Genomic DNA, 25,760 nt, shown 5'->3' on the forward strand with positions numbered 1-25,760 from the left:
GATTTTTCTTTGCAGCTAAACATAACCTCCTCCCATGTGCTTATTAACTCCTTAAATGCATTTTGAGGATCATGCATATTCGGTACTGTAGTGCAGGCTTTTCCTGAGTTAACAGTGAAGACACTTTTGCTCATAAGCCTGATAAAGTTAGAGTTTGCAGGAGGAAAAATTACCCCCCCCCCGAGGATCCCACTACTGTGTTACTGTATCTGTTTCTAATCTAGGCATGCCTTCTTGTTGGAAGAAAAGAAGGCCAGAACATAAATTCATGCAGAGACTCATTGAATAGCTTTTTCTGAGCTTTGGGAGTTGTGGTACATCTCTGCAGAAATAACTTCTCCTTCCCCAACCCCCCATCAAACATGGTTAGAAAAGGCAGCTGGCCTCACATCAGCCATTCTGTATATTGCTTCAAGCACACTGGCAATTCTTGTGGCACACAGTTTTGGCATTAGGGAGCTATTGAGTCAGACTGAGCAGTATGTCATGAGGGGGGTCATCCTGCTGTGTACAGAAGAAGTTGTGCCTTCCTCTTGAGGCTTTCTTCGCTGGACTGGTTCTGTCAGTTAGTTGCAACCTGCATCTGCCTTACTCGTCCTCATCTTCAAAGGCAGCAGAACCAAGAAGCCGAGACGGAAACGAAATGTATCAAAGTCCTTCTGAGTACCATACCACTCTGTCTGGTCTCTCCCCCACCAAAAAAAGAATTAAAAATCTGGTCTTGTGTTAAGTTTAAACAGAGACTCCCAAATAATGGCTTCATTTTAAAAATGTACGGTGGTGTTCTGTGTTTCAACTCTGGTTCAGTTTGACTCCCTGTTTGAACCCCGACTGACCTTCATGGTGCTTATTGTTCTCCTGTTTCTTAGGTGGGGCACAACAGCTTCCTCTTGATCCCTAACTTCCCACTTGTGAGATACCACAGCATTCATTCACCTTGTGATGTCCCTTCCCACACTGAACAGCACTGGCATCTACCTGTGAGGGTAAGGTAAGTCCATCAAATCACAGCACAGTAATTTCAAGGGGTATCACTTCTTTCAATATCCTCATTGAATAGCCTGGAAGCTATAAAATGAGTATTGAAAACATCACAGTGGACTTGCAGTTACCCCCACAAGGAAACTCCAGTGCTGTTCAGGATTGGAAGGCTTGTTTATAGACAGTGCATGCTGGGATGCATCTCTCGTTCTTTCGTAAAGTCTGAACAGTAGGCAGCTTCTGCTAATCTAGCCACCAGGGGCCTTTCCTCCTGTTCTAGAGGGGGCACTTAGTGATCACTCTGAGGCTAGCTCACATTTTGAGTCCATTCTTTTGAGTTGTACAGTATTACGGTCCCCCAAAATATTGTGTGCACATGTATCTGCGAACTCAAAAGGTGCTGTATGGGTCTGTCTATCTTGCTGTTGCATGCCTGTCATTCTTCTATGCTTTGAATTGAGTTTTATTTGCACCTATAAGCATTTCATTAAAAAGTTGAGAAGATAAAACAATGAATAACTAAATTCCCCAGAAAGGCAGTATTCTTTTGTTTTGCTAAAATTTGTTGCAGTGTTTTTCCTATACATATTGTCTATGTTTGTTGCATTTATTTAGCTAGTGATGTGCAAAATCCAATGATGCCCCTTTTTTAAATTTCACTTTGAAGCTCGGTGTTTCGGTGTTTTTTGCTTTTAGTTATCTACCACCTCCCTCCCTTCTCCCTCCATTCTCTGTTCAAATGGAGAGGATATAAGGAGAATACAGAGGCTGCAGGGCTTAAACGCAAGTGGTCTGAAGGTACAGTAATTGCAGATTTGTATTCTTGTCCTCTCCTTGCCTAGGAAGCTTTCTGTTGTAGTTCATGTCTTTCAGTGTAGTGTTTTAGATAACCACTTGCTTCCCCCTCTGCATGATGCTGCTACCCTCTTCCAAAAGGAGGAAGAAACTGTGGATCTTAGTGAGTGGATCAGTGCTTTGTTTGTTACAGAGAAAATTAGAGGCTGACACTGCTGTCTCTAACAGTGTGTACTAACAATTCATTAGGAATTTTAAATCACTTTTAAAGCATTGTTTGCTTCAAAAAAAAAATTGATCCCTGCCCCAAAGCATGCATTTCAACTTTCAGAAGCTTGTTAAATTATCCACAGATCCTGTCCAGTTGTCTGACCACCTATTGATTACAGCCCCAACTTCAAATAACTGTTCACCTCAAGCTCATTGAGTGGGCTTTGACAAATCTCTGAGTCTCAACCTAATTTCAAGCACTCATCTATATGCACAGTGTTAGAGAAATTTATTAATATGTTTACATCCTGCCTTGCTGCCCGACAGCAGGTGCCTCCTAGATGGCTGGCAACAAGAAAAAAATGAAAGCACGTTAAAAATAAGACTTTTCTTTTCAAAAGGTGGTTGTGACTGAGAGGGACTCTAGCGGGAGGGGACTGAGTGCTGGCTTGAGCATTTTTCTTTGACAGTAAGCTAGAGAAGTCAATTCATTGTTCTTCTTTGCTCACTTGCATTTTTGCCTGTATTGCCATGAGTCAAAACAATGCTCCCATTCTCCCTGCAATAGAAACTTGATGGAAGGAATAGAATAGCCAAGAGTGATTATTCTCCAACTCTAAGGGGGAAAACGCCTCCTAGCAGCTGTATTTTTCTGCCTTGTTGGTACCCATAACAGATCCAATAAAATAACTTTTGGGGAATCATCATTACTGCTTGTACTTGTTTTAATAATGTGCAGTCTTGCATTTGGCAACTACTGCTTATCATCTTGTCCTTTGAACCTTTTTACTTAAAAAAAAAAGTCATGACTAGAACTGTTTGCAAGTTCACTTTTCTAAGAAGGTTCTTCTGCCTCACTGATGGATTATGCAGAAGCATAATGACGCTCATTATACAGTGGTGCCTCGCAAGACGAAATTAATCCATTCCGCGAGTCTCTTCGTCTAGCGGTTTTTTCGTCTTGCGAAGCAAGCCCATTGACGGATTAGCGCTATTAGCGGCTTTTAGCGGCTTTTAGCAGCTTATCGACTTAGCGGATAAGCAGATAAGCGGCTTAGAAAGGGGGGGGGGGAGGAAAAAAAACCCGCAGGAACTCGCAAGACATTTTCGTCTTGCGAAGCAAGCCCATAGGAAATTCGTTTTGCGAAGCACCTTCAAAACGGAAAACCCTTTCCTCTAGCGGGTTTTGCGTCTTGTGAGGCATTCGTCTTGCGGGGCACCACTGTAGTTGTTTTGCCCTCAGGAAAAGACACAGTTTTGTGCTTTTCTGATCACAGTGCAATCACAAGTCTTCATAGTGTTCTCAGCATTGCAACAGACAAGTAAAAGCCAAATCTTTCTTATGGTACATAAACATTTAGAAATGGTAAGTAACTTAGGGGCAGGTGGGATTTGAATGGAGAAGCACTGGGTAGGGAACAGGTTAAGCACACCCTTCCACTTCAGCTCACCTCCTCCCAAATATTTGTTGTTGTTCAGAGGAAAAAAGTCATCCAAGGTTGTTAGACACATTTGTGCATAATATCTAGTTCATCATTGTAGTTCATCTTTTTATCGAGCATTATCTGGTTGTTTAACATTTACTAGCATGTGTCCAAGACTTGCCAGGGCATGCTTACCCTTTTACTCTGCTTTTCCTTTAGTTTGGTTCCATCTAAGTCTTTTGTATCTGCAGTGTATATGAGTCATCCTGTTTCTTTCTGTTCCACCAAGGGAAAAGGCACTAGGCATAAATATTTCAAACTCCTAGGTGATGCCAGCAGATTTTTAGAAATGCAGACACTTCTCTGTGATTTCTCCAATTCTGCACAAAGGAGCCCCCAAACAGTTACCGTATTTTTCGCACCATAGGGCGCACCTAGTTTTTAGGGGGGGGGGAAATCAAGGAAAAAAATATTTCCCCCCCCCCAGCCCCAAAGAGCAGCGTACAGGCTGCACACAACCTCTCCCTGCGAGAGGAGTTGCGCGCAGCTATGGAAGAAGGCAAGGCAGCGAGTGGGATGGATCCCGCTCGCTGCTTTGGCTTCCCCTTTAGCCCCGCGCAGCCTCTCCCTCCCGGGAGAGGCTGCGTGGGGCTAAACAATCCATAGCTCCGTGCAGCCTCTCCTTGCAGAGGGGTTGCACGCAGCTATGGAAGAAGGCAAGGCAGTGAGCGGGATGGATCCCGGTCGCTGCTTTGGCTTCCCCTTTAGCCCCGTGGAGCCTCTCCCTGCCAGAGGGGTTGCGCGCGGCTATGGCAGAAGCCTGCATTCGCTCCATAGGACGCACACACATTTCTCCTCAATTTTTGGAGGGGAAATACTGCGTCCAATAGAGCGAAAAATACGGTAGCTTCCTTTCCTTTCCCTACCCTCCAAGCATCTGAATAGCCACTTGCCTATTCCGAATTAGTGAATCTGTGCAATGGAAGGGGTTAATTAGCCTCATGTAAACTGCGTAAAGCTAGTATTCAGTTACACCCAGGTTGTGTGTTCTCTGCAAGCTCTCCCCATTCCCCTGGCTATGAACAAATTGTACAGCAAGCAAATGTGCAGTGTGGATTCAGAATAAATTCTGAACATTAAAATGAATATACATTTTGATGTGCAATACTTAATGGTGGAAGGAAGCCTGGGCAATCAAGCAAAAGGGAAACGTACTAGGGATCTATTACCACAGCATGTTTTGCCCACGAGTCTGGTTTCTGAATGCTTAACAAAGACAGATCAGTGTTATCAGACTTGTGTGTTGCTGGAACTTCATTGACTACAATTCTGGATCCTTAAATTTGTTTAAAATGTTCTCAGCATTCCAGATTGATGTGCTTGGGGACAGCACACAGATGCATGGAATACACACAGTCTTGTGCTTGCTTTTGTGTGTCCATTGCCTGGCTTTGCAAGAGGTGCTGACTCTCCTTACTTGAGCTAAAGGCAGTTCTTTCTTTGCTCCAGCTGTTCATAGTTTGAAGCTTAGTCGCACCCATGTGGACTGGCACAGTGTGGATGAAGTGTATCTTTACAGTGATGCAACAACGTCAAAAATCGCAAGAACTGTCACACAGAAGCTGGGTTTTTCCAAAGGTAAGGTTATTTGTTTATAGTATGCACTGACTGAATAAATTGTTTCACCTCATATTCTGTGAAGAGACCTTCAGTTCTTGCTGATTTTGAAGACTGAAATCTTCAGTCTTGTGTAGGTCTGTGCTATAAATCAATGTATTGTCTGGTACTGGGTTTTAGATCAAATCGTGATAACTGTTTTTTTACAAAATGATGTTCCAATTTATTGTGTGTCACGTGTGTGGTATTAAAAAATCACAATATTGGAAAAACAGGAAGCTGGTGCTGCTTCCTGTGTTTGCAGCCCTAGCTAACTCCACCTCAGTCAGTTCTTCCCTGCCTCCTGCAGCAAAAAGAAATAGCTACAAATTAGTACAGCAGGCTGACTCAAATATTGCCCAGCTGATACTGCCAAACAGAGCTTTGAGACTGTTAGCTTTCCGTCGCCCTGGCTATCTAGCCAGCAAGCTAGCTATCTAGCCAGCAAGGCTCTTGCTTAAAGGTACCAGGCTGGTAGCTGGCTTAGGGAAAGCCTGCAGGTTCAGACTTCTGGGTCCCTTTCCCCCCATAAAAACATAAACTGGGGTTAGTAAAAAACAGACAGACACCTTCCTTTGCCATTTGGCCCTCTTCTGTCATTCCCTCCTCCATCTCCGTGTGTGTACTGCTTATGGGTGTGCGAGTGTGTACAAGTGTCTCTCTCTCTCTCCCCCCCCCTTCTGTGGGTGGGGTGTGGGGTGCATTTGTTTTTGTGAAGCAGCAGCTATCGGGCAAACAGCATTGTGTTTTTTTTATTAACCCAGCCGGCACTTCACACTTGGTTTTCTGTAAGTGGCAGCTGACACCTTGTTAAAACTATACTGCTGGGGGAAGTGATTGTGTCTCCCTGACTCCCTCCTCCCTCTGTTAGTGTGCCCAGTTGATGCTTCATTTGGAGCTGTGGCATCATGGCAAGAGAGGCTTCTTTAGCCTCATGTTTCTTCAGCTCAGTCTGCCTTGCGCAGCTTTGCTTGCACGCGCTCTCTCTCCTCTTTCTCTTTCCCCTCCCCTTCCGAGTTGCTTCATTCCTTGCTGGTGATTCTCCTTTCCTGCTTCTCTCTCTCTGTGTGTGTGTGTCTGTGTGTGGTTGTGACTTGCAAGTTGCTTCAGAATAAAAGGGGGGAAACACCCAGTGTTTGTTGTGTGTGCCTTTCTTTCAGGGCAGAAGCAGCATAACATCCTTTTAAATATCATTTTGAAATATTTGGCTATCACAGCCTAAGACTTCCTTCAACCTCGACTGATGGTTTTCTAAAGTCTTTCTAATTATGCATTTTGTTACTATAATTATTTCTATAAACTCAAATTTCCAGTTCATCTATTCTTAATTCTTTTCACAATAATTTATAAATTACTCCTTACAAAACTTCTTTTAACCCTACATGTGATGTCAATTGGTTACAATTGCTTTCCAAATATATCAAAAAAACTTCTTCCATTCCTTTAGGAAAGTCTGGTCCTGCTGTTTCCGAATTTTCCCTGTTCACTGAAAAGATGGGGGAAGTTTTGTCTTTGGGCAAGCCTATTGAGACGTGTAATTATTTTATGAAAACCACTTAAAGGGTTGTTGTTTTTTTAAAAATTATTCAGCAGTATATAAATCTTGTTAAATAAATAATCCAAAGAGTGTTCACTAACGGTTCCTCGTCATCCTGTGAGGAAAAGTTACATGTGGGGTGCTACAGGATTCTGTCCTGCACCTGTTGTTCAACATCTTTATAAATGAGATGGATTAAGGCAGGGGTCAGCAACCTAAGGCCCATGGGCTGGAAGCGGCCTGAGGTGGTCGTTTGACTGGCCCCCGAGCTGCCCCCAAACTGAGCTGTCTGCTCATGCACTGCGCTAAACCGGCTCAGCGTGGGGACTTGATTCTGCGGCTCCTGAAATTGGGTGCATGCGCGCAATCCAGCCCACGGAGGAATTTCCGCGGGACCGATCCGGCCCAGGCAATATAAACCTTGCCAACCCCTGGATTAAGGTATTGACGGAATGCTCCTCAAATCTTCAGGTGACATTAAAGTGGGAGAAGTTGCTACTGCTGCAGGAAACAGAATCGGAATTCAAGATGACCTTAACAGATTGGAGAACTGGGCCCAGAAATTAAATTATATTTGTATTAATGTGCTCTAAACGGTGGGTGGCTAAAAAAGCGCACACTTGACTCACTTTGAGGTGCATCATGAACTCCCGATAAGCAGTTTACGAAGCCGCTGTCTAGAAGATGCATGACTGCCATTTACAGCTGAGACTTGGTGGCTGCAGACAGATGATGAAATTGGAAAATGAGTCTGAAGAAGAGTTGGCTCACTAGTAATAGGAGGTCGTGCTAGTTGGCCTTGCACTATATACAAATAGCTGTTTTTCAAGTCCATGCAAAGGACCCATATTGCAAATAAGTCTGGACAGTTTACCAGGCTGTTTTCCTACATGTGTAATACATGTCATTTGCTTTGTGTCAGTGTGTAAGTGGGCCGGGGAAGAGAAAACGCCAGTTAATGCAAGGTCTTTGCTTGATCACTTGGAGAGTACTTTTACTTGACACAGGCAACCAGGTGAAAGGAACTTTATGATCCTGAATTAAATGTTGTTACTTGCTCTTTTGCAGCTTCAAGCAGTGGGACCAGGCTGCATAGAGGTTATGTTGAAGAGGCTACGTTAGAAGACAAGCCATCACCAACAACTCATATTGTATTTGTTGTACATGGCATTGGTCAGAAAATGGACCAAGGAAGGATTATTAAAAACACAGCCATGTGAGTGTTTCGTTTCACTCTGTTGAAAGTGGACAACATTGGATTTGCGGGCGTTGTGGTTTTCCCTTTTTCACAAAGGGTGCTGTTTTTAATTGTGCATGTTCCTGAGGTCATCTTACTTCCTAATCATTAGGCTGTGAGTCTTTTTGGCAAACATTTCCAAATGCTACTTTGCTGTACTGAACTTAGCAGAGAAAGAATTCTGATCAAAGGAGAGACCAAGGAGCCCCGAATACGATAAATTTTGACATAGAATCTTAGAGTTGGAAGGGACCCCTGGGGTCATCTAGTTCAACCCCCTGCAATGCAGGAATCTCAGCTAAAGCATGTGTTTTCTATATTGCGTGCACACACAGAGAGACCAGTATTTCATCCCCAGAAAACCCTCACAAACCAGACCTGCCAATGTCTCCTCAAATAGAACAAACCCCTGTGTTGCAAACTTAACACAACAAACAAACAATACAAGCAACACGCAGACCAGTATACTAGATAGCACTGTAATTCTTATTGCATAATATACATGATTTAGTAACAAAAACAAAATGTATGCACTTGTAAATTCTCTAATATAGTTGAAATCAATTGAACACACGTCTGTCAGTCTTTGAAAGTCCGCAGAAGTATAATAAGTCTATGGCTGAAACAAAGTAATAGATGGTATCCTGTGGGCTAAGCGGTAAAACTTTTTTTAGGCGTTCGTGGTGCCGAAGTACAGTGGTGCCCCGCAAGACGAATGCCTCGCAAGACGGAAAACTCGCTAGACGAAAGAGTTTTCTGTTTTGGAGGTGCTTCGCAAAACGAATTTCCTATGGGCTTGCTTCGCAAGACAAAATGTCTTGCGAGTTCCTGCAGGTTCCCCCCCCCTTTTTCTAAGCCGCTAAGCCGCTTATCTGTTTATCCGCTAAGCCGATAAGCCGCTAATCCGCTAAGCCGTCAATGGGCTTGCTTCGCAAGACGAAAAAACCGCTAGACGAAGAGAGTCGCGGAACGGATTCTTTTCGTCTTGCGAGGCAGCACTGTAGTAGGTGAATAACAACGAACAGCGACCCCGGATAATCTGACTGTTTTGCTGGAATCTTCTTCAGCACAACTACAGAAGAATTCAAATATGAAACAAATTCACACATTACAATCCATATGCTACAGTTGCAGCATATGGATTGTAATGTGTGAAGTTTATATATTTTCAAGTATATTATGCAATAAGAATTACAGTGCTATCTAGTATACTGGTCTGCGTGTTGCTTGTATTGTTTGTTTAATGTCTCCTCAAAGCCACAGTAGTTGATAGGTTTTGTTTTTGTTTTGATTGAGAATGCAGTAGCATTTCAACTCCAGGTATTTTTGGATGAAGCAGGTTACCTAAGCCTATTTCAGGCAACTGGGAGAGTGTCCAAAAGCACATGGATAGAGGTGGTCCTCTTTACATTGTGTACTTAGGCTTTCAGAAAGCTTTGATTAAAAGTCCCTCACCAAAGACTCCTGAGTAAGCTTAGCAGCTTAGCATAAAAGAGGAGTCTCTTTTATGGGCCAGCAGCTGCTTAAGGAACAAGGAACTGAGTACAGGCTACTCCCCATTTACTCGGGGGTTACGTTCTGAAGCAGTAAGCGTTTAAGTGAAATGGCATATATTGGGAACACCATTGGCAAAGCCTGCACAATCGCTCTCTCTAAACCTCCATGCTCAAACTCCCAAATCTCCAAAGACCAGAATTTGGTGCAAGGGCTCCTGGGATTGCACTTGCAAAGGCTCATGGGATTCCTAGAAGGCTGTTTTTGCACTATTTTTGCCTTTTTCATTCTCTTTTAGGGCCGTTTCTGCCCCTTTTCATGCCACTACCAGGGTTGCAGCAATGCATATTTAGTTGAACGTTCATAAATGGGGAGTTGCCTATAGCAATAAATGGACAGTTCTCCCAGTGATGAGAAGGGGGTCAGCCAAGGACCTGTATTAAAATCTGCGCTCTTTCACTCACTTGAAGGAACTAGAGTTAGGGATGAGCAGTGAAGCATTCAAGTTTGCTGGTGATTGCTCAGAGTGGGGATCATTTTCCCCTCTCTCAATGTTATATGTGCTTTCCATCTAATTTTTAGGATGCGGGACACTGCAAGGAAAATAGAAGACAAATATTTTAGCAACCTTGCAACACATGTTGAGTTCCTGCCAGTTGAATGGAGATCTAAGCTTGCACTTGACGGAGGTACTTTTTCCTTTGGACTGCCAGAAGTACTATTGGTGACATTTGGAAAGTAACACTTTTTAGTTTTTTTTCTAGCAATGGTTTGTAAACTCTACACTCAGGGTACCCTTTCGATGTGTTCTGCCAAGGATAATTCTGCCCCGGCATTTTCTAGTTGTTCATGGAAGGTATTGCCTAGAGCTATTAGCTGTTATCAGTCACCCCAAACACCTTGCCACTCCCTGTAGGTGATTATTGGAAAGGGAAATTGGGCAGCTGTCTCCAGGGGAAATTGGTCCATCCTTACTGAACTTCCCACAGAGGAACTCCCCTGATAATCCCTTGGGCTTCCCCGGAAGCACAATTTGAAAACCCACCATTCTCTAAATAGACCATGTGCTTAATTTCCTTGATTTTGTTATCTCAACACTTTAAGTAGAGATTTGAATGTTCCTAGGAATTTGTGCTCATATGGTACTGCATTGTTGACTTTAAACCCACTCCAAGCTTTATTACGCCTCAGTCAAACACTTGGGTCTCTTTTCTTTATTTTAGACACTGTTGACTCTATTACTCCTGATAAAGTCCGTGGCTTGAGGGACATGCTTAACAGCAGTGCAATGGACATAATGTACTACACAAGTCCCCTCTACCGAGATGAGGTATGTGTGTGATTTTTAAGTGTTTGGTTTCAGGTATGGACAAATAATGGGTATGGCAAAGTTGGGTTTCCTAATTTAAGTGTACCTCTGTTTCCCAACATCTTGAAGATAGACTTTGCCATTGTGGGCATTCTTTGCATAGAAACCAAATAGAGTAGTTTGTGTCTTCAGTCTACTACTGAGCTGTATGCTAGCTGAGCGGGGATCTGAACGCTGGTGCAATATCCCAGGGCCTTTACAAAAAATTGTTGCAGCCTGAGGATGAAACATGCACTGTTCATGCATAGTGTGTTGTGTGTTTGTTGTACTCTTTAGCTCTCCCTCCCTTCTTCAGGAAGCCAAGTGGCTTCTGTGGGGCTCTTACCCAGTTCCCCTCCAGGCCCAGACCAGACTGAAACCTGTATACCTTTTGCAGTGCAACAGCATCATGTCTCCAGGCTATTCTAAGGAAACCCCAGTTGCATTTTTTCAAAGCTCAGAGCACTTTCAGAACAGGCACAACAGCTGTTCTGCTGACACTTAGGTATTTTAAAATGCTGCTTAATCTAGCAAGCGGGGGAGGAGGTGGGCCAAGACACAATTTGCAGCTTGGAAGGTCATAGTTTATTCAGCTAAGAAGCAATTGTTTTCTGCAAGGAGAAATATTGCAGAAAGGGGGCTCTTATTGTGAGAGGCTGCTGCCGCCGCCATCAGCTTGCCCTCTGCAGCTGCTGTAAATACCCTTGGTGAGGGGATAAGCTGCTCCCTGCCTGTTTCTGCACTCTGCTTCCGCCAGTACCATGCCAGACTTGAGGTACAAACTGAGTGGTAGAGAGGCGCTTGTTCCAGCTGGAGAGTTTACAAGCAGGATTTAAAACCGCCCAGTGTCTTCATAGCAGGAGGAAAGGAATTTGGTTGGAAGAGCCACATAGCAAAGTTCCCGGTGGGCTGAAACAAAGGCTAATTCAGCCAGATGTTGCTGCTGCCAAACCATCAGACTTCCTGAAATTCTGCTTAGCAGACTTTGTATTTCACACATGTGCACAGCATGGATACCCTGCCACCTCAAGAACTTTTACACTTTCTTTCTTGTATGGAACTTTGTGTGTGCTGTGCACAAAGGTATCCAAATGCATATTATGTAAGAATTGCCATAAAGTTGGGGTGAGACACGAGTGGCGCTGTGGTCTAGACCACTGAGCCTCTTGGGCACGCCGATCAGAAGGTTGGCGCTTCCAATCCCCGTGATGGGGTGAGCTCCCATTGCTCAGTCCCAGCTCCTGCCAACCTAGCAGTTCGAAAGCACGCCAAAAATTGCAAGTAACTGCTACGGCTGGAAGGTTTCCGTGCACTGCTCTGGTGTCGGTGTTCCGCTGCGCCAGAAGCAGCTTAGTCACGTGTGATGGTTCTAGGGGTTGCTCGTGCGTAAACCGGCGCCACACCTGGCTGGGTTGCCTGAGTGAACCTTTTCTGTCCGGACAGCCACTCACCTGTGGCTGTCTCAATCGCTGGCAGAATCCGTCAGTGGGCGTTTCTTGAACTTCTTCCAGCAAAGAAGCTCTTTGACACCTAGTCTCCACCTACTCTCCCTGCGCGGAAGCCTTCTGCGCAAGGAGGGTGTGGGCAGCAGAGGACCCGTGCTCTCCCCGCTGGTCCCCGGCGAGGAGTCATGGGACCGCCTCGCCAATTCCCCCATCTGCCCCCCTTCTCCACTGGTGCTACGCTGATTTCCTTCCCCAGAAGATGGGCTGCTTCTCCTCATCCCGGGACGCTCTCCAGAATCCCTCTGGAGCCCTCTCTCTCCCTCTGGCTCCGATGGCAGTTCCCTGACATCATGCTAGCCACATGAGCTGGAAAAACTCTGTGGACAAAGGCCAGCTCCCTTGGCCTGTAAAGTGAGATGAGCACCACAATCCCAGAGTTGTCTGCGACTGGACTTAACTGTCAGGTGCCCTATACCTTTACCTTGTACGGGTGGAGAACCTTCTGGCCATGGGATGAATAGGCCCTTGCAGCCATTTTTTTACAGGCCATGCATACCTGTCACTCAGGTAAAGGTGTGGGACAAGCAAATCTGCACCCACTTAAAGAAGAGTTGGGTGAGCCTGGTTGTTCATTGGTGGTGGGGTTTGCATTTGGCACTGTTTAAATCTGGTGCTGAATCTAAGTGCCACTGCTTTTGGCAAGGATCTGATCTACCTGATGCTGGGTGATTGACAGCTAGGTGGATGAAGGTCAAAATCTGGCTCATCAGAGAAAAATGGTTGACCACTCTGCCATAAAGAATCGGACTAGAGCTCCATGTAGCCCAGTATTCAATATTAATGGATTTTTAAAAATTTCTCATCGGATAAGAACTTTCTGCCTTTTCTCAAAAAATATTCAGAATTTAAAAGCTTCAGCAGTGGTGCTTCATAGTAAACGATTCAGAAATGTCACCTGTGGAGGACTAAACGTGGCATGACGTTCATGACATGAGTAATCCTTGAGTGGGACTGAGACTGGGTGGAGACCTTTGTCCCCACCGCAGTCACAATTGGAATTAGGGGACTTCATGTCTGTTTGCAGTAGGAAGCAGCTAATACAAAGTACCAGGCTAGCTATTTTATTTTTTTTGTAATAAAATTTTGCATTCCCAGGGTTAACTTTTGTGACACACCACATTTACTTTACAAATTGTACTATTCAAGGGCCAGCCTACATGGATCACCAAATCTTAGCCAAGGCTTGATAACATTTTTATTTTCCTTTTTTTTTTTACTGTACTGAATACAGTACATCTACATTTTCATATATAATCTTGTAGTGAACTCTGGCTCACATTTATCATTAGAAGTTTTGTTAGCTACAAGGTATTGGGCAAGCTTGTGATATTTTAGTAAAGATGATTGATGAAACATTGGCAAATGATCTCTCCAACTAGGTCAGGTGCCTTCTCCTTTGGGCTTTAGAAACAATCCCTGACAGCTCATCAGCTTGAATTACAGCTTTATAATCTGGTCTCAGGGGCTTCTCTCCTGCTTGAGAAATTGAAATAAACAAATGTTGGTGCAGCATGTTAGGAGCTTTTATTTTACCGGAGAAGCAGACTTGCTGATGTAAGGCAGTTCCGCTCCATTAGTTCAAAAATATGCATGTGTTTTACCAGTGTACTTTGGTTTTTGACATTGCATATTTCTTTTGCCAACCAAAGTTGAATCCGTACAGAAGGAAAGGATTTGGAATGAGAAAAAGATATGTAAACTCGGGCACTAGATCTTAGTTACAAAGTCTTTTATATCAACCAACTGGAATGAAAGTACAAGGCAAGGAGAAGCTAGGTGTTATTGGTCTCTCCGCTGAGCCAGTGAAGTGGCCTGATGGCCTCAGCATGTGGGACCTCTCTTAGCAGATGTGATGAAGCACATGGCATTTAACCAGGCCCTGGAATGATTCTCATCCAGTGCCCTTTTAAAATGTGTTGGGGTTATCAGGTTGTTTTTGTTTTTATTTTGATTATGTCTTTAGTGTTTTTATATTGTAATTTTATCCTGTGAACCGCCCTGAGCCCTGTGGGTATAGGGTGGTATAATTTTTTTAATAGTAATAATAATTTTGGGAGTGTTCTTAAACCTATTTTATTGAATTTGTGTGTTATTCAAGAACAGAAATAATAAATAAGAGCATCCTAGCTGTGTGCTTAATGCTGTTAAGGAGTTTGCACTTAAAGCAGACCTTGCAAGCGTTTGATCAGTTTTCTTGGTTTGATTTTTAAGTCCTGAACTGTTATCCACCCTTCACCCAAACAGCAATATCCGAAAAGGCTATTTCTGGTCTTGAGGTCTCAGCTGGCTGCTGTCAGTGAGTCATTTCATGCAAACTGATAAAGCCATTGCCTAAAGAAATGCAAGTAAGAGTAAGCAGAAATCCAGATGCTAAATACATAGCAACATGCGGAATATAAGAAATGTGCCTTCTCTCCCCATTCCCTAACTCTTTATAACAGCTGGTAAAAGGCCTTCAACAGGAGCTGAATCGTTTGTACACGCTTTTCTGTACGCGGAATCCAGAGTTCATAGAAAAGGGCGGCAAAGTATCAATTGTGTCACATTCCTTAGGATGCGTAATCACATACGACATCATGACAGGATGGAATCCGGTTATACTCTACGAACAGTTGCTTGAAAAGGAGTATGATGACCTCGAGGACACCTGGATGAGCTACGAGGAGCAGCATCTGCTAGAAGAGTTTTATTTGACCAAGCGGCGGTAAAAGAGTTTCATTTCTAGTATTGAGCAGGTCTTGGTGTATTGAAATTGACTGAGTGAGCCCAGGGTCACTTTTAACAAGTGAATTGCTTTGCGCCACCACCCAGCTCCTCTCTCAGCTGTGCCACCACAGTGCAACTAGAAGTTGACTGGCTCTGGAAGACATTTCCACCCTTATTTTTCAGCCCTTGGGCCTCATTGAGAAATACCATATTTTTTGCTCTATAGGGTGCACTTTCCCCCCTCCAAAAATGAAGGGGAAATGTGTGTGCGTCTTATAGGGCAAATGCAGGGGGGAGGTGGGCAGGAAAAGCGTCCAAAAGCCGCACACAAGCTCCACACGGCTCTTATGGGCTTTTCCCCAGGAGGGAGAAGGGACTGACGCAGCCAGTCAGTCCCTTCTCCCTCCTCGTAGAAAAGCCCACAGGAGCCACGCACTCCTTAGAGGGTACGCGGCTCCTGTGGGCTTTGGCGGGAGGTGGGGGTATTGCCATAGCCGCACGCAGCCTCTCCCTGCCGGAGAGGTTGTGCAGGGCTAAAGAAGCCATAGCCCCATTCAGCCTCTCCCAGCTGGAGAGGTTGCAGGCGGCTATGGCAGAAGCCAAGACAGCGAGCAGGATGCGTCCTGCTCGCTGTTTTGGCTTCTTTGCTCGGGGGGGGGGGGCACTGGGCAGAGAAGGGGAGAATTTTTTTTCCTCCTTCTCCCCCCCAAAACAAGATGCGTCCAATGGTCGGGTGCGTCCTATAGAGCGAAAAATACGGTGCCTGCACACACAAAGGGCACTGTGACCAGCCGGTCATGCATGTGGTACTTGAAAGGGGTCTTGAGCCAAAGAAAGGCCAAACATGGTGCAGGAGATTTTAAAGCAGCAAGGCTGCCATTGGGATAGTCAGGTGGTGGGGCTTAAACCAGGGGTCAGCAACCTTTTTCAGCTGTGGGCCGCTCCACTGTCCCTCAGACCATGTGGTGGGTCAGACTATATATATTTTTGGGAAGGGGGAATGAACAAATTCCTATGCCCCACAAATAACCCAGAGATGCATTTGAAATAAAAGCACACATTCTACTCATGTAAAAACACCAGGCAGGCCCCACAAATAACCCAGAGATGCATTTTCAATAAAAGGACACATTCTACTCACATAAAAACACGCTGATTCCTGAACCGTCCACAGGCTGGATTGAGAAGGCAATTGGGCCGGATCTGGCCCCTGGGCCTTAGGTTGCCTACCCCTGGCTTAAACTTTCTTTCCCCTATGCTGAGAGAGTGCAGTTATGTCTTAGGGCAGGATTCACCTTAGGAGCTCTGTCCACAGAAGTCCTGAGAAATGAGGTTTGCTTCCCCCACCCCGCATCTCCCCACACACCCCCTGAAATGGTCCTGGGGAGTTTGGGAAGGGACTGTCAAGCTGATGTTCTTGCATGGATGGAACATTTGTGGTAGTATGACATTAAAACTCATGTTTTTACTCTTCCAAAATTTGTCTGTGGAATATTTGTTTTGGTGAATTACACTAATTGACATGGTACTTAATGGAGCTCTATTATTATTATTATTATTATTATTATTATTATTATTTGACTTTATATACCGCCCTATTCCCACAGGTCTAGGGCCAATTAACTGTTTCTAATCAAAAGAACTCAAAATGTCTGTATTTTTTCCTAGATTGAGGGAGATAGAAGAGAGGTTACATGGACTGAAAAAATCCACCATATCTAAGACACCTGCCTTAAAATTCAAGGTACAAATAAGTAAGAAATGTGCTGTTCTGCTAATGGCTCACATTTAGCAAGAAATGTTTTTCAGGTTCCACCTTTATTTATTGCTATTTATTTAATTTCTAAGCTGTCACTCAAAATATAAATATGTAGGGATAAATATTTTTTTAGAAACTTCAGAACTGCAATTAAAATAGTACAGCAGTAAAAACATTTCAAAGCAGAGAGTAAAAAACCCTAACTCGGGCACTGAAAGCACGTGAAGCAAAAAAAGGGTTAACCAACACTAAAGGCAAACTGGAATAAAGTGAGCAGGTCATATCTCTTGGGGGAGGGAGTTCCATAGACTCCATGACCTCACCAACAAAAAAGCCCTTTCTCTTGTGTGGTCCACTATCCTAATCATGCCTACTTGTGGGCATACTGCCAGGGCTCTAAAAATGCTCAGGCAGCTTCATAAGTAGTATAGGTAGTCCTTGAAGTAATTGGTCCCATATTTTTTAGAGCTTCAAAGGTCAATACCAGCACTGTGTATTGGATCTTTAAGCTTCCAAACTTAAGACTGGTAAGACCCACTCCTAGGCACTGTCACTTCCACAGATACTGCCAAGTCCAACAGGACCCTCAAACTACAAACTTGGCCTTTTAGAGAGAGTGCAACACTACCCAGAACCATTGGAACATCTCCACCCAGAGCAGTCTGCTTCTTTACCACACTACTTCCATCTTCTCTGGATTATGTTTCAGTTTGCTGGCTCTCATCGCTCCTCGAGGCTTGTGTTCAGGCGTTCCACAACCTCCATGGGATTAAGAGGTGGAAACAAAGATGCAGAACTGTGTGTTATCAGCATATTAATGACACTTTCCCCCTAGTGGCTTAATGTAGATGTTAGAAAGCATGAGGGAGAGTACAGGACTTTGCAGTAGTCAGGAGGGAAATCCCTCCAGCACCACCAGCTGATTGCATCTCACCAGAAAGGACTGGATTCTACACCCCACTGTGACTTCCAAGCCCATTCTGGGAAGGCAGTCCAGAAGGAGGATACCAACACTCCAGCAAGAATTGGTTCACATTCAGTTTCTTAATGTTGCTCTCCCTTGAAATGCAGCCCAGCCTATAATGCTCATGCGTTTTTATGTATCTAAAATAACTACAAATCCAGTGAAATCAGCATCAAAACCAACAGCAACAGCACAAAGATAACGGGAAGTCTGTATCTGCAAAACATTGATCAGTTAATGCATATACAAGCTCAGCTTCATTAGATTGTCTTGAATACAAGCCACATCTCTGATATTGAGCGGAGTTTGTATTTTAGTGAATCTAGTTCGATTTTTCTGTAAGGTCAAGTAATAATGTGTAATGCATAAGTTTGCTTGGGAACCAAGGTTGTCAAATATGAAGAGTTTGGCTGTTGAGGAGATTTGGGGCCTCTGCTGTTAAGATGTCCGTAGGGTCTGTGACTCAGTGGCACATAAGAGCTTTCAGATTCAACCCGACATCCCCAACAAGGTGGGTCTCTGATACGAGGGTTGGGAAAGGCTCATGCGTTGAGTTAAACATAGTTAAGGCACAGCCTGATTTCGTATAAGGTATGTAGTAAGTTGATACGCAGCATGTACACATGTTGGATATTTTATGGAACTATCTTTTCTGCTTGCTTGATGCTCTTGTGTGATTTTTTTTAAAAAAGAAACTTAATCATGCAGAGCATTATTTTTAAAGATAGTTAAGTAGTAGTTACAAGCTTCTTCCGATTTCCCATCCATTTGTCACCAACTGCATTTCTGCTATGGAAATGCACCAAAACCTTCTGCCTGCAGCCTCTTCCTCAGTGCAGCAGTTAGGTTTGGGGGAAGCATCTTGTTATAGAAAATACTTCTCCATCTGTGCTCTGAAGGGTCATCTTTGTCTCCCAGCCTCCCCTGCACCTCCCATGGGATACCTCTTTCATTGGAATTTGCTTAGACAGCAGTTTTGAGGTATATTTGCAAGTAGCCCATGTGGCCTTCCTATAGCTATCAAAAGATGTAAAAAGACTAGTAATTATTACACACTGTGATTTCCCCCAATTTGTAACGTACTATGAAGCGATGAGATAGCTCTACACACCCAACCCTTGCAAAACAGAAAAACAACCCAACCCAGTATATGCTAGAAAGCTGCCTTTTTCTCTGCCTGTTAATATCAAATAAATGTCTCCTTAGGTTGAGAATTTCTTCTGTATGGGATCTCCATTAGCAGTGTTTTTGGCCTTGCGTGGCATCCGACCAGGAAACAGTGGAAGTCAAGATCACATTCTGCCCAGAACTATTTGTAACCGGTTGCTAAACATTTTTCATCCAACAGATCCAGTGGTGAGTGTTAGTGCAGTAACAAGCTTTCACCTCAAGAGCAGAGGCGGCCCTACCATGAGGCAAGGTGAGGCGGCCCCTCAGGTTGTGGATTTTGGAGTGGAAAAGTCAGGTGGGAACCACAGAGCACAATCCCAGAAGGGATGGGTTTGAAAAAGAAGGGATTTTTGTTGCTGTAGAGCTACCCTTCATTTCGATGGGGATTGCACAGGAGGACTTGACAGTGGGTTGTGTGTGCCCCAGATTTTTGTCAATGGAATTGACGAGCACACGTCATTTGGGTTTTCCGCCTCAAGCAGCAAAATGTCTTGGGCCGGCCCTGCTCAAGAGTATTTCTAAATAGCATCTACTGAAGACCTGTCAAAGGCATTGGCTCACCAAAAATGTCCCCATTGACGCAAGTAGGTTTGTCATGTAGCACAGCCTGGCAGAACAAGCCATCTTCCATTAGGGTGAAGACAAGATGCAATACAAGGAGAGTTCAAAGCCCAATCCTTAGCCACCTCCTGCAATTGACAGCAAATCGGATGCTGGATCAGCAATCTATGCCTTCTTTATTTTTAAAAGGGCTGTGTGAGCATCATGCCTTTTTTTTTTTGTCTGTTTCTTTATTTTTATTTTTTAAAATTAAACTGCAGAACTTTTCTTGTGATTGGGAGCACGTGCATTGCTTGGCAATATCCCAGTGCACCCAGCAATTGGTATATTATTTATCATTTGGTTTATATCCTGCCTTTCTTCCGAAAGGAGCCAAGGTCAACAATGGGCAGCTTCTGCTGGAAACGTACAGAACCGGCTACACAAACACACACACACACACACACACACACACACGATGCACACTGCAAAAGGGAATGTACAATTTTAACAGAATGCAGCAATAGCACTTCTAGAGCAGCCTGAAACGCTATGTTTAGTGTACTTCTAGCGTCTTACTTTATTTATTTTTTCTCAGTTGTGTTGAAATCAGAGGGAAGTTGTGGTGAAATGTTCAATATCCGTGAAATTTTCTTTTAAACACAGTTCAGATACATTGGGAGTAGTTCACGTAATGAACCCTGTCAGCAAGGACTTCTGTTTCTGCAGCAGGGCTTCCCACCCCCATCTGCTCTATGGGGATTGGGAGAACCCCAGAACGTGTGGGGGGGAAAGAAGAGGGAAGATCATTCCATCAGGCAAGTTGAAGCCTTGTACAGATAGAACCCCTTAGCAGTGTGAACCAGCTGCACATACCATTATCAAACCCTGAAGCAGCAGCTATTTGGGGTTTCACAGATGCAGGGTAGCTGTTCTTGAAATTTGAAAAAAACAACATGCATCTGTCCAGAAACCTTCCCTTCAGTCAATTTCTTCATCTTTAATGCTTCATCTTTAATGCAAGTCTTCATCTTTAGCAAGACTTCTGGGAGCAAGGAGCATGTGATCTCCAATGTTCCTTGGCCTGGAATGATTCTATGCTGCTTGTTACTTAGTCACTCGTTAGATGGGGGAGTTTAGAATGCCCAGTTTTAATACAAAGAAAAATAATAGTAACAAGTCTCTCCCATAAAGCATTCATTGTTTAGAATAGGTCCATGTCATAAGCAGAGGGCCCTGAGACAGCAGTGGTTGTCCTTTCTAAGTATTCAGATTGCAAATGGAAGGAATAAGAGAAGTGAATTGTTGCCTTCCACTCAAGCCCTCCCGTCTCTTCTTATTTACAGGCCTATAGACTAGAACCCTTAATTCTGAAGCACTATAGCAACATTTCTCCAGTCCAGATCCACTGGTATAACACCACGAACCCTCTACCTTACGAGCACATGAAGCCAAGTTTCCTCAACCCGGCAAAAGAATCTACCTCAGTCTCTGAGAGCGACTCTCTCCCAACATTGCCCAGCCCAACAACGTCACCTGTCCTGGCTCGACGGCACTATGGGGAGTCCATAACCAATATAGGCAAAGCAAGTATAATGGGTAACTATTCTTGAAGCCTTGGAAAACCTGGTGCCCCTGTGTGCATATCATACCCTCCAAGGAATAAAATGATCTGTCGGCAGTTCGAATCCCCGCGACGGGGTGAGCTCCTGTTGCTCGGTCCCTGCTCCTGCCAACCTAGCAGTTCAAAAGCATGTCAAAGTGCAAGTAGATAAATAGGTACCACTCCGGCGGGAAGGTAAACGGCGTTTCCGTGCACTGCTCTGTTAAAGGGACTGCTCTGGTAAAGGGACCCTTAACCATTAGATCCAGTCGTGACCGACTCTGGGGTTGCGGCGCTCATCTCGCTTTACTGACTGAGGGAGCCGGTGTACAGCTTCCGGGTCATGTGGCCAGCACGACTAAGCCGCTTCTGGCGAACCAGAGCAGCGCACGGAAACGCCGTTTACCTTCCCACCGGAGTGGTACCTATTTATCTACTTGCATTTTGAGATGCTTTCGAACCGCTAGGTTGGCAGGAGCAGGGACCGAGCAACGGGAGCTCACCCCGTTGCGGGAATTCGAACCGCCAACCTTCTGATCGGCAAGTCCTAGGCTCTGTGGTTTAACCCACAGCGCCACCCGCGTCCCTTTTTTGACAGCTTATATACTGCTTAATTGCAAAAGTCTCTAAGTCGTGAATGATGCCACGGGCCCTGTCCAAGTGGTGTCTAGCTTTTGTGCCATGAGATTCCACATGGTGCGCATGATTGCAGTGGAGGCGCTAACTGGCGGGAGGTGGTATTTTCCCTATGTCAGGAGGCAGTGGGTTGAGCACAGTGCGAAATGTGGTATCCCCACAATGTCTGGACTCCCTGCAACAAGAAAACAGCAGCTCCTCCTTGATCATATTATAGAGTGTATCTAAATACTACCATCACATTCTACGTTTGTTAAAAAAATAAAAACATAATTTTATTAATCTAGATTTCCAAGATCGCCTACAAAAGAGAACCGTAAAACAAATATAAAACAGATCAGAAACAAAAGCAGCTATCGTAGCAATAGTAAAAATACAAAAAGCAGTAGATATAAAACCAGTTAACTTTTTAGACATTTTTTTTAAAAAAAGATTGCCCAGGATTTTAACACATTTTTAAGGTGTTCACCTAAAGTTGTAATTAGTGAACCCTTTGAATAGTGGTACCAGATGTCTTTTCAAGATTAGCATCTGCAGCATTGTAGCTTGTACTCTATCCACAAGGTGGCAGCAGAGTCAGATGAAAAGGCCAACATGATCGTGTGGGGAAGACGTGGCTTCTGGTTTGGGGCAGAGGGGATGTGTTTATCATGACACGTTTTTTGTCCCGGAGTGCTGTGTGACTGCCAAGTTGAAACTCCCCTTGTGTTGTGCTGAATACAGGAGCTGCTAGCATCGGGAAAGGCCTTGGAGGGATGCTCTTCTCGAGATTTGGACGTGCCAGTGCTCCCGCTTCCCAGGCACTTGAGGCAGGAAAAGAAGGGCCAGAACTGGAGGAGAAGAAGCCATCCTTGAGCCAGGTGTCCATCGGAACTCAGACCTTCCCACACAGCAGCTCCGGCTTCTTAGATCCGACAAGTGAGCAAAAGCAGCAGAAATCCTAGCCTTGGCTTCTCCTTTTTCTTCAAAAGGGAAACTTTTTCAGGGTGTACATTGAAAACAAATGGGCCACGTGGGCTCTTGCAGTGGAGTCCTTGTGCATCTGTAGCAGTCTTAAAGATGGTGTGTTCCATTCCTACAAATCTGGGGTTCCTAAAACTGCCTCACGCCTAGGCTCCCTAAATCAAGCATGGTAGCAATTCCTGCCTCCCCAGGCTCACCTGTTTTTCTTGTTCTTGGGACGAACAGTTTGTGTAGTCCTTGCTTTTTTCTGATTTCCCCCCTTTCTCCAAAGACCCGTGGCCTGAAGGGTACCATGGTTTACACAGAAGGGTACAACTTTGAAACATCACATCTACCCTTGGCTGTTCCCTGCGTCACGCTTAGTAGGATCTGGCCGATGGGCTGCTTAGTTCCAATGGTGCTACTGTCACAGCCCCCACCCACCCCCATATTTTGGGATCCATATCGAATCAGGAGGTGAGGGAATAGCTTAGTTGTTGCCAGAGCCCCCACCCCAATAAGCACAAGCAAAGAACAGAACTGGGAGCGCTGTGTTGTTCTGGCAATAATCCTTTGTGGTTTTGTTCTTGCTTCCTTCCTAGTGGACCTGGAGCACAGGATCGACTTTGAGCTCAGGGAAGGCCTGGTGGAGAGCAGGTACTGGTCTGCTGTCACATCACACACGGCTTATTGGTCGTCCATGGATATTGCTCTCTTTCTTCTCACCTTCATGTACAAGCAGGACCAAGAGGACCAAGAGGAGGAGGATGGCATCAAGTCACACTTAGAGCCTGTTTGATTGTAGCCTCGGGGGTGGGTGGGGGGGTAGGGAGGGAAGTAGGGAGAGGATGAAACTTGACAAGTGGCACAAAGCAGCCTAAGTTCAACTTCTGTTTCTAAGGCATGGAGGTTTCAGGTTTAAATGCATGTCCGGATTCCTTCCTTCCAAGATTATTTCTCCTTTGCGGCACATTTCCACTTCTGTGCTAATTGAGGCTTTCCCAGAAGGCTGCTCTCAGTTCCCCCTCGTACAGCCCTGCAGCAGCACCTTCAGCGTCCATCTCCCCAGGTTAGCATAACTGCTGTTTAACAGAATTCGTTTTTTTAAGTGCAAAGATTACTCTGGTTCCAGAATTCATTTTCATTTCAGAAAAAAATGCCTGCAAACCTAAAACAGCCATGCTCTGTGTCCTTTGTATTGGTAAATAAGAAGCAAAGTGGGTATCATAGTTCTAATCTGAAGTCTGTTGCTCCAGGTTCCATTGAAATTCCTTTGGGATGGCAGACACAAAGGGGTGTGCTAACACAACTCATCCAGAAACTAAAACAGGCATGAGGCAAATATTTTGAAATACTGTAATTATAATTTATTATTACCTCTGACTAACTGTTTTGTTTCACTCCAGTGTGTAAAAAGCGTTACTTTTCTACTGTTTTTTCCCCGTTTTTTGTTTTTGTTTTGGGGGGGGGCATAATTTAAAGAACCACATTTATTTTCTACAGTGTTAAGACTTTATTCCTCAAATGACATATCTTTGTACTATTCAAAAGGAGCTATGGACACTGTGGCACACTTTTCAGTATTTTTTCATTAAAAATAAACATTTGTGGATCACACAAACAACACTTGCTATACAGTTCTTCTCTGTGGGTAAGTACAGTCTCTGCGGAGAGCAGGCTTCTCCCTGCATAGCGTGCACTTTAGAGAACGTGCAGCACTTCAATTTCTTCTCAAATTTTAAAATGTTATTTAGGAATTTCAATGCAAGCAAGTGGTGGAAGCTGAGCCTTGAACTTCAACTTCCTCAGTCATCAAGGAGTGTATTAGCATGCGGCCCTGGACATTTGGACCAGCATTCCCTAAGCTTGTGCCTTCCAGGTATTTTGGATCACACATCCCATCAGCCCTAACCAGCACTGCTGGAGAACACCAGGTTAGGGAAGGGCGGATTGAACCATTTTTAAGAGACTTGGGAAAGTGATGCTAGCCAGGATCCAAAAAAAGAGGCATCCATAGTTTTGTCAGCTGTTTTTCTTAACAACTGTTTGCAGTGCCAGTGAGACCCATCTGCTTTCAAAGGGGCTGCTTTTGTGGAAAGAACAGCAAAAATCAGCTTCCAGACAGGCTCCCTGTTCCCAAGACATCCCCCTTCTCAGTATTTCACGTAGCATTTTCGAAACGCACAAAGATGGCTGCTTATTAGCCTTATATGTGGATCTGAGTCTCCTTTTGTCCTGGCTCACCCCAGCTAAAGGAGACAGACGTCTGATAGCTTTTATTGATACAAGAAGCGCTCGCAACAACTCCCGTGGGGCTCCGGGTGCGCACACCCTGAGCAACAGTCCCCCACAGATGTGCGCCCTGTGGAGCAGTTACTGCAGCAGTGATGCCCCACCCCTCTGCCAGCTTAAGTAACCTCCCCTGACAGGTTGCGCGCCCGCAACCTGAGACTTCTGCTGCATGGAAGTAAGCAAACAGCAGGGAGGTGGGGAGTCTACTGACCCATCTCTCACCTTAACGCCACATCCTGCCCACCTTCCTCCGTCTTAGACTGCCCTGACTCTCCCTCCGCCCCCTGCCGTGGCGCCAAACCCCATAAATTGCTGGTCCCCTCTCCTGGGTCACTCTCCTGGTCCACTCACTCCAACATACACTCTTCAGAGGCCTGCTAGTCTTGATGACACCTTTCTACTTTGTATTCGACACAATCAGCATAAATAAAAAACTGCCGATAAAACAGATTAAAGCACAGAAAACCAGACTAGCACATAGGGATTGCAAACAGCAATAAAGCAATTTAAAGCCAGCCCACAAGCATATTTAAATCAAAGCTGAAAGTTCTAACCGAAAAGGGCAGAACAATCTTCTTACAATCTCCAGATTTCAGAAGTATAATAACCGCATGGAAATGCTACACAAACTGGCAGTCGGAGTGTTACGTTGCAAATTTGGTAGTTTGGTAGAATGGCAGCATACTTGAGGGTTTTTGCAACAGGGTGGGTATCTTCAGAGGTTGATTATTGTGTGTTGGAATGTCAAAGGTTGCTTCATTTTCTGTCACTTTGGAATGCAAGCGAGCTTCTACCATATTAACAGTCATGAAACGGGCTTAAAAGCAGACTCCGCTGAAATCCTTTCAAGATCTGTGATTATCTCAAATTTGTGAAGGCAAAGCTTAATGTCAGAGTGATTTGGAATGCTTATTTCTCTGAAGGAACAGACAGTAAAAAAGAAAACATGGCATAGTACTGG

At 44.5% G+C, this 25,760-nt stretch overlaps 1 protein-coding gene and 1 long non-coding RNA gene across 6 annotated transcripts in view; both read left to right on the forward strand.

Annotated features, from left to right (window-relative positions):
* DDHD1 (DDHD domain containing 1) overlaps positions 1-24,131 on the forward strand; it is a 40,310-nt gene extending 16,179 nt beyond the window's left edge. The window contains exons 3-13 of one of the 5 annotated variants that reach the window (XR_013841604.1): positions 1,678-1,779; positions 4,920-5,048; positions 7,672-7,819; positions 9,917-10,023; positions 10,558-10,664; positions 14,629-14,891; positions 16,562-16,637; positions 18,823-18,972; positions 20,673-20,912; positions 22,289-22,483; positions 23,110-23,252. Coding sequence is in view for 4 of the 5 variants with exons in the window: in XM_079987132.1 (XP_079843258.1) it covers positions 1,678-1,779; positions 4,920-5,048; positions 7,672-7,819; positions 9,917-10,023; positions 10,558-10,664; positions 14,629-14,891; positions 16,562-16,637; positions 18,823-18,972; positions 20,673-20,925; positions 22,289-22,483; positions 23,110-23,306 (1,727 nt within the window). In the remaining variant the exon portion in view is untranslated. Of the gene's footprint in view, positions 1-1,677; positions 1,780-4,919; positions 5,049-7,671; positions 7,820-9,916; positions 10,024-10,557; positions 10,665-14,628; positions 14,892-16,561; positions 16,638-18,822; positions 19,037-20,672; positions 20,926-22,288; positions 22,484-23,109 lie in introns of those variants that run through there. The other 4 variants (XM_079987132.1, XM_079987134.1, XM_079987133.1 and 1 more) reach the window with 4 other exon arrangements.
* On the forward strand, positions 1,786-4,913 carry LOC307208879. The gene is made up of 3 exons (XR_013835258.1): positions 1,786-2,883; positions 3,215-3,819; positions 4,318-4,913. It is a non-coding gene; the product is annotated as an uncharacterized lncRNA (long non-coding RNA).
* Positions 24,132-25,760: the final 1,629 nt, after the last annotated feature.

The sequence above is a fragment of the Podarcis cretensis genome (assembly GCF_951804945.1).
Source record: "Podarcis cretensis genome assembly, chromosome: 1".
Classification (NCBI taxonomy): Eukaryota; Metazoa; Chordata; class Lepidosauria; order Squamata; family Lacertidae; genus Podarcis; species Podarcis cretensis.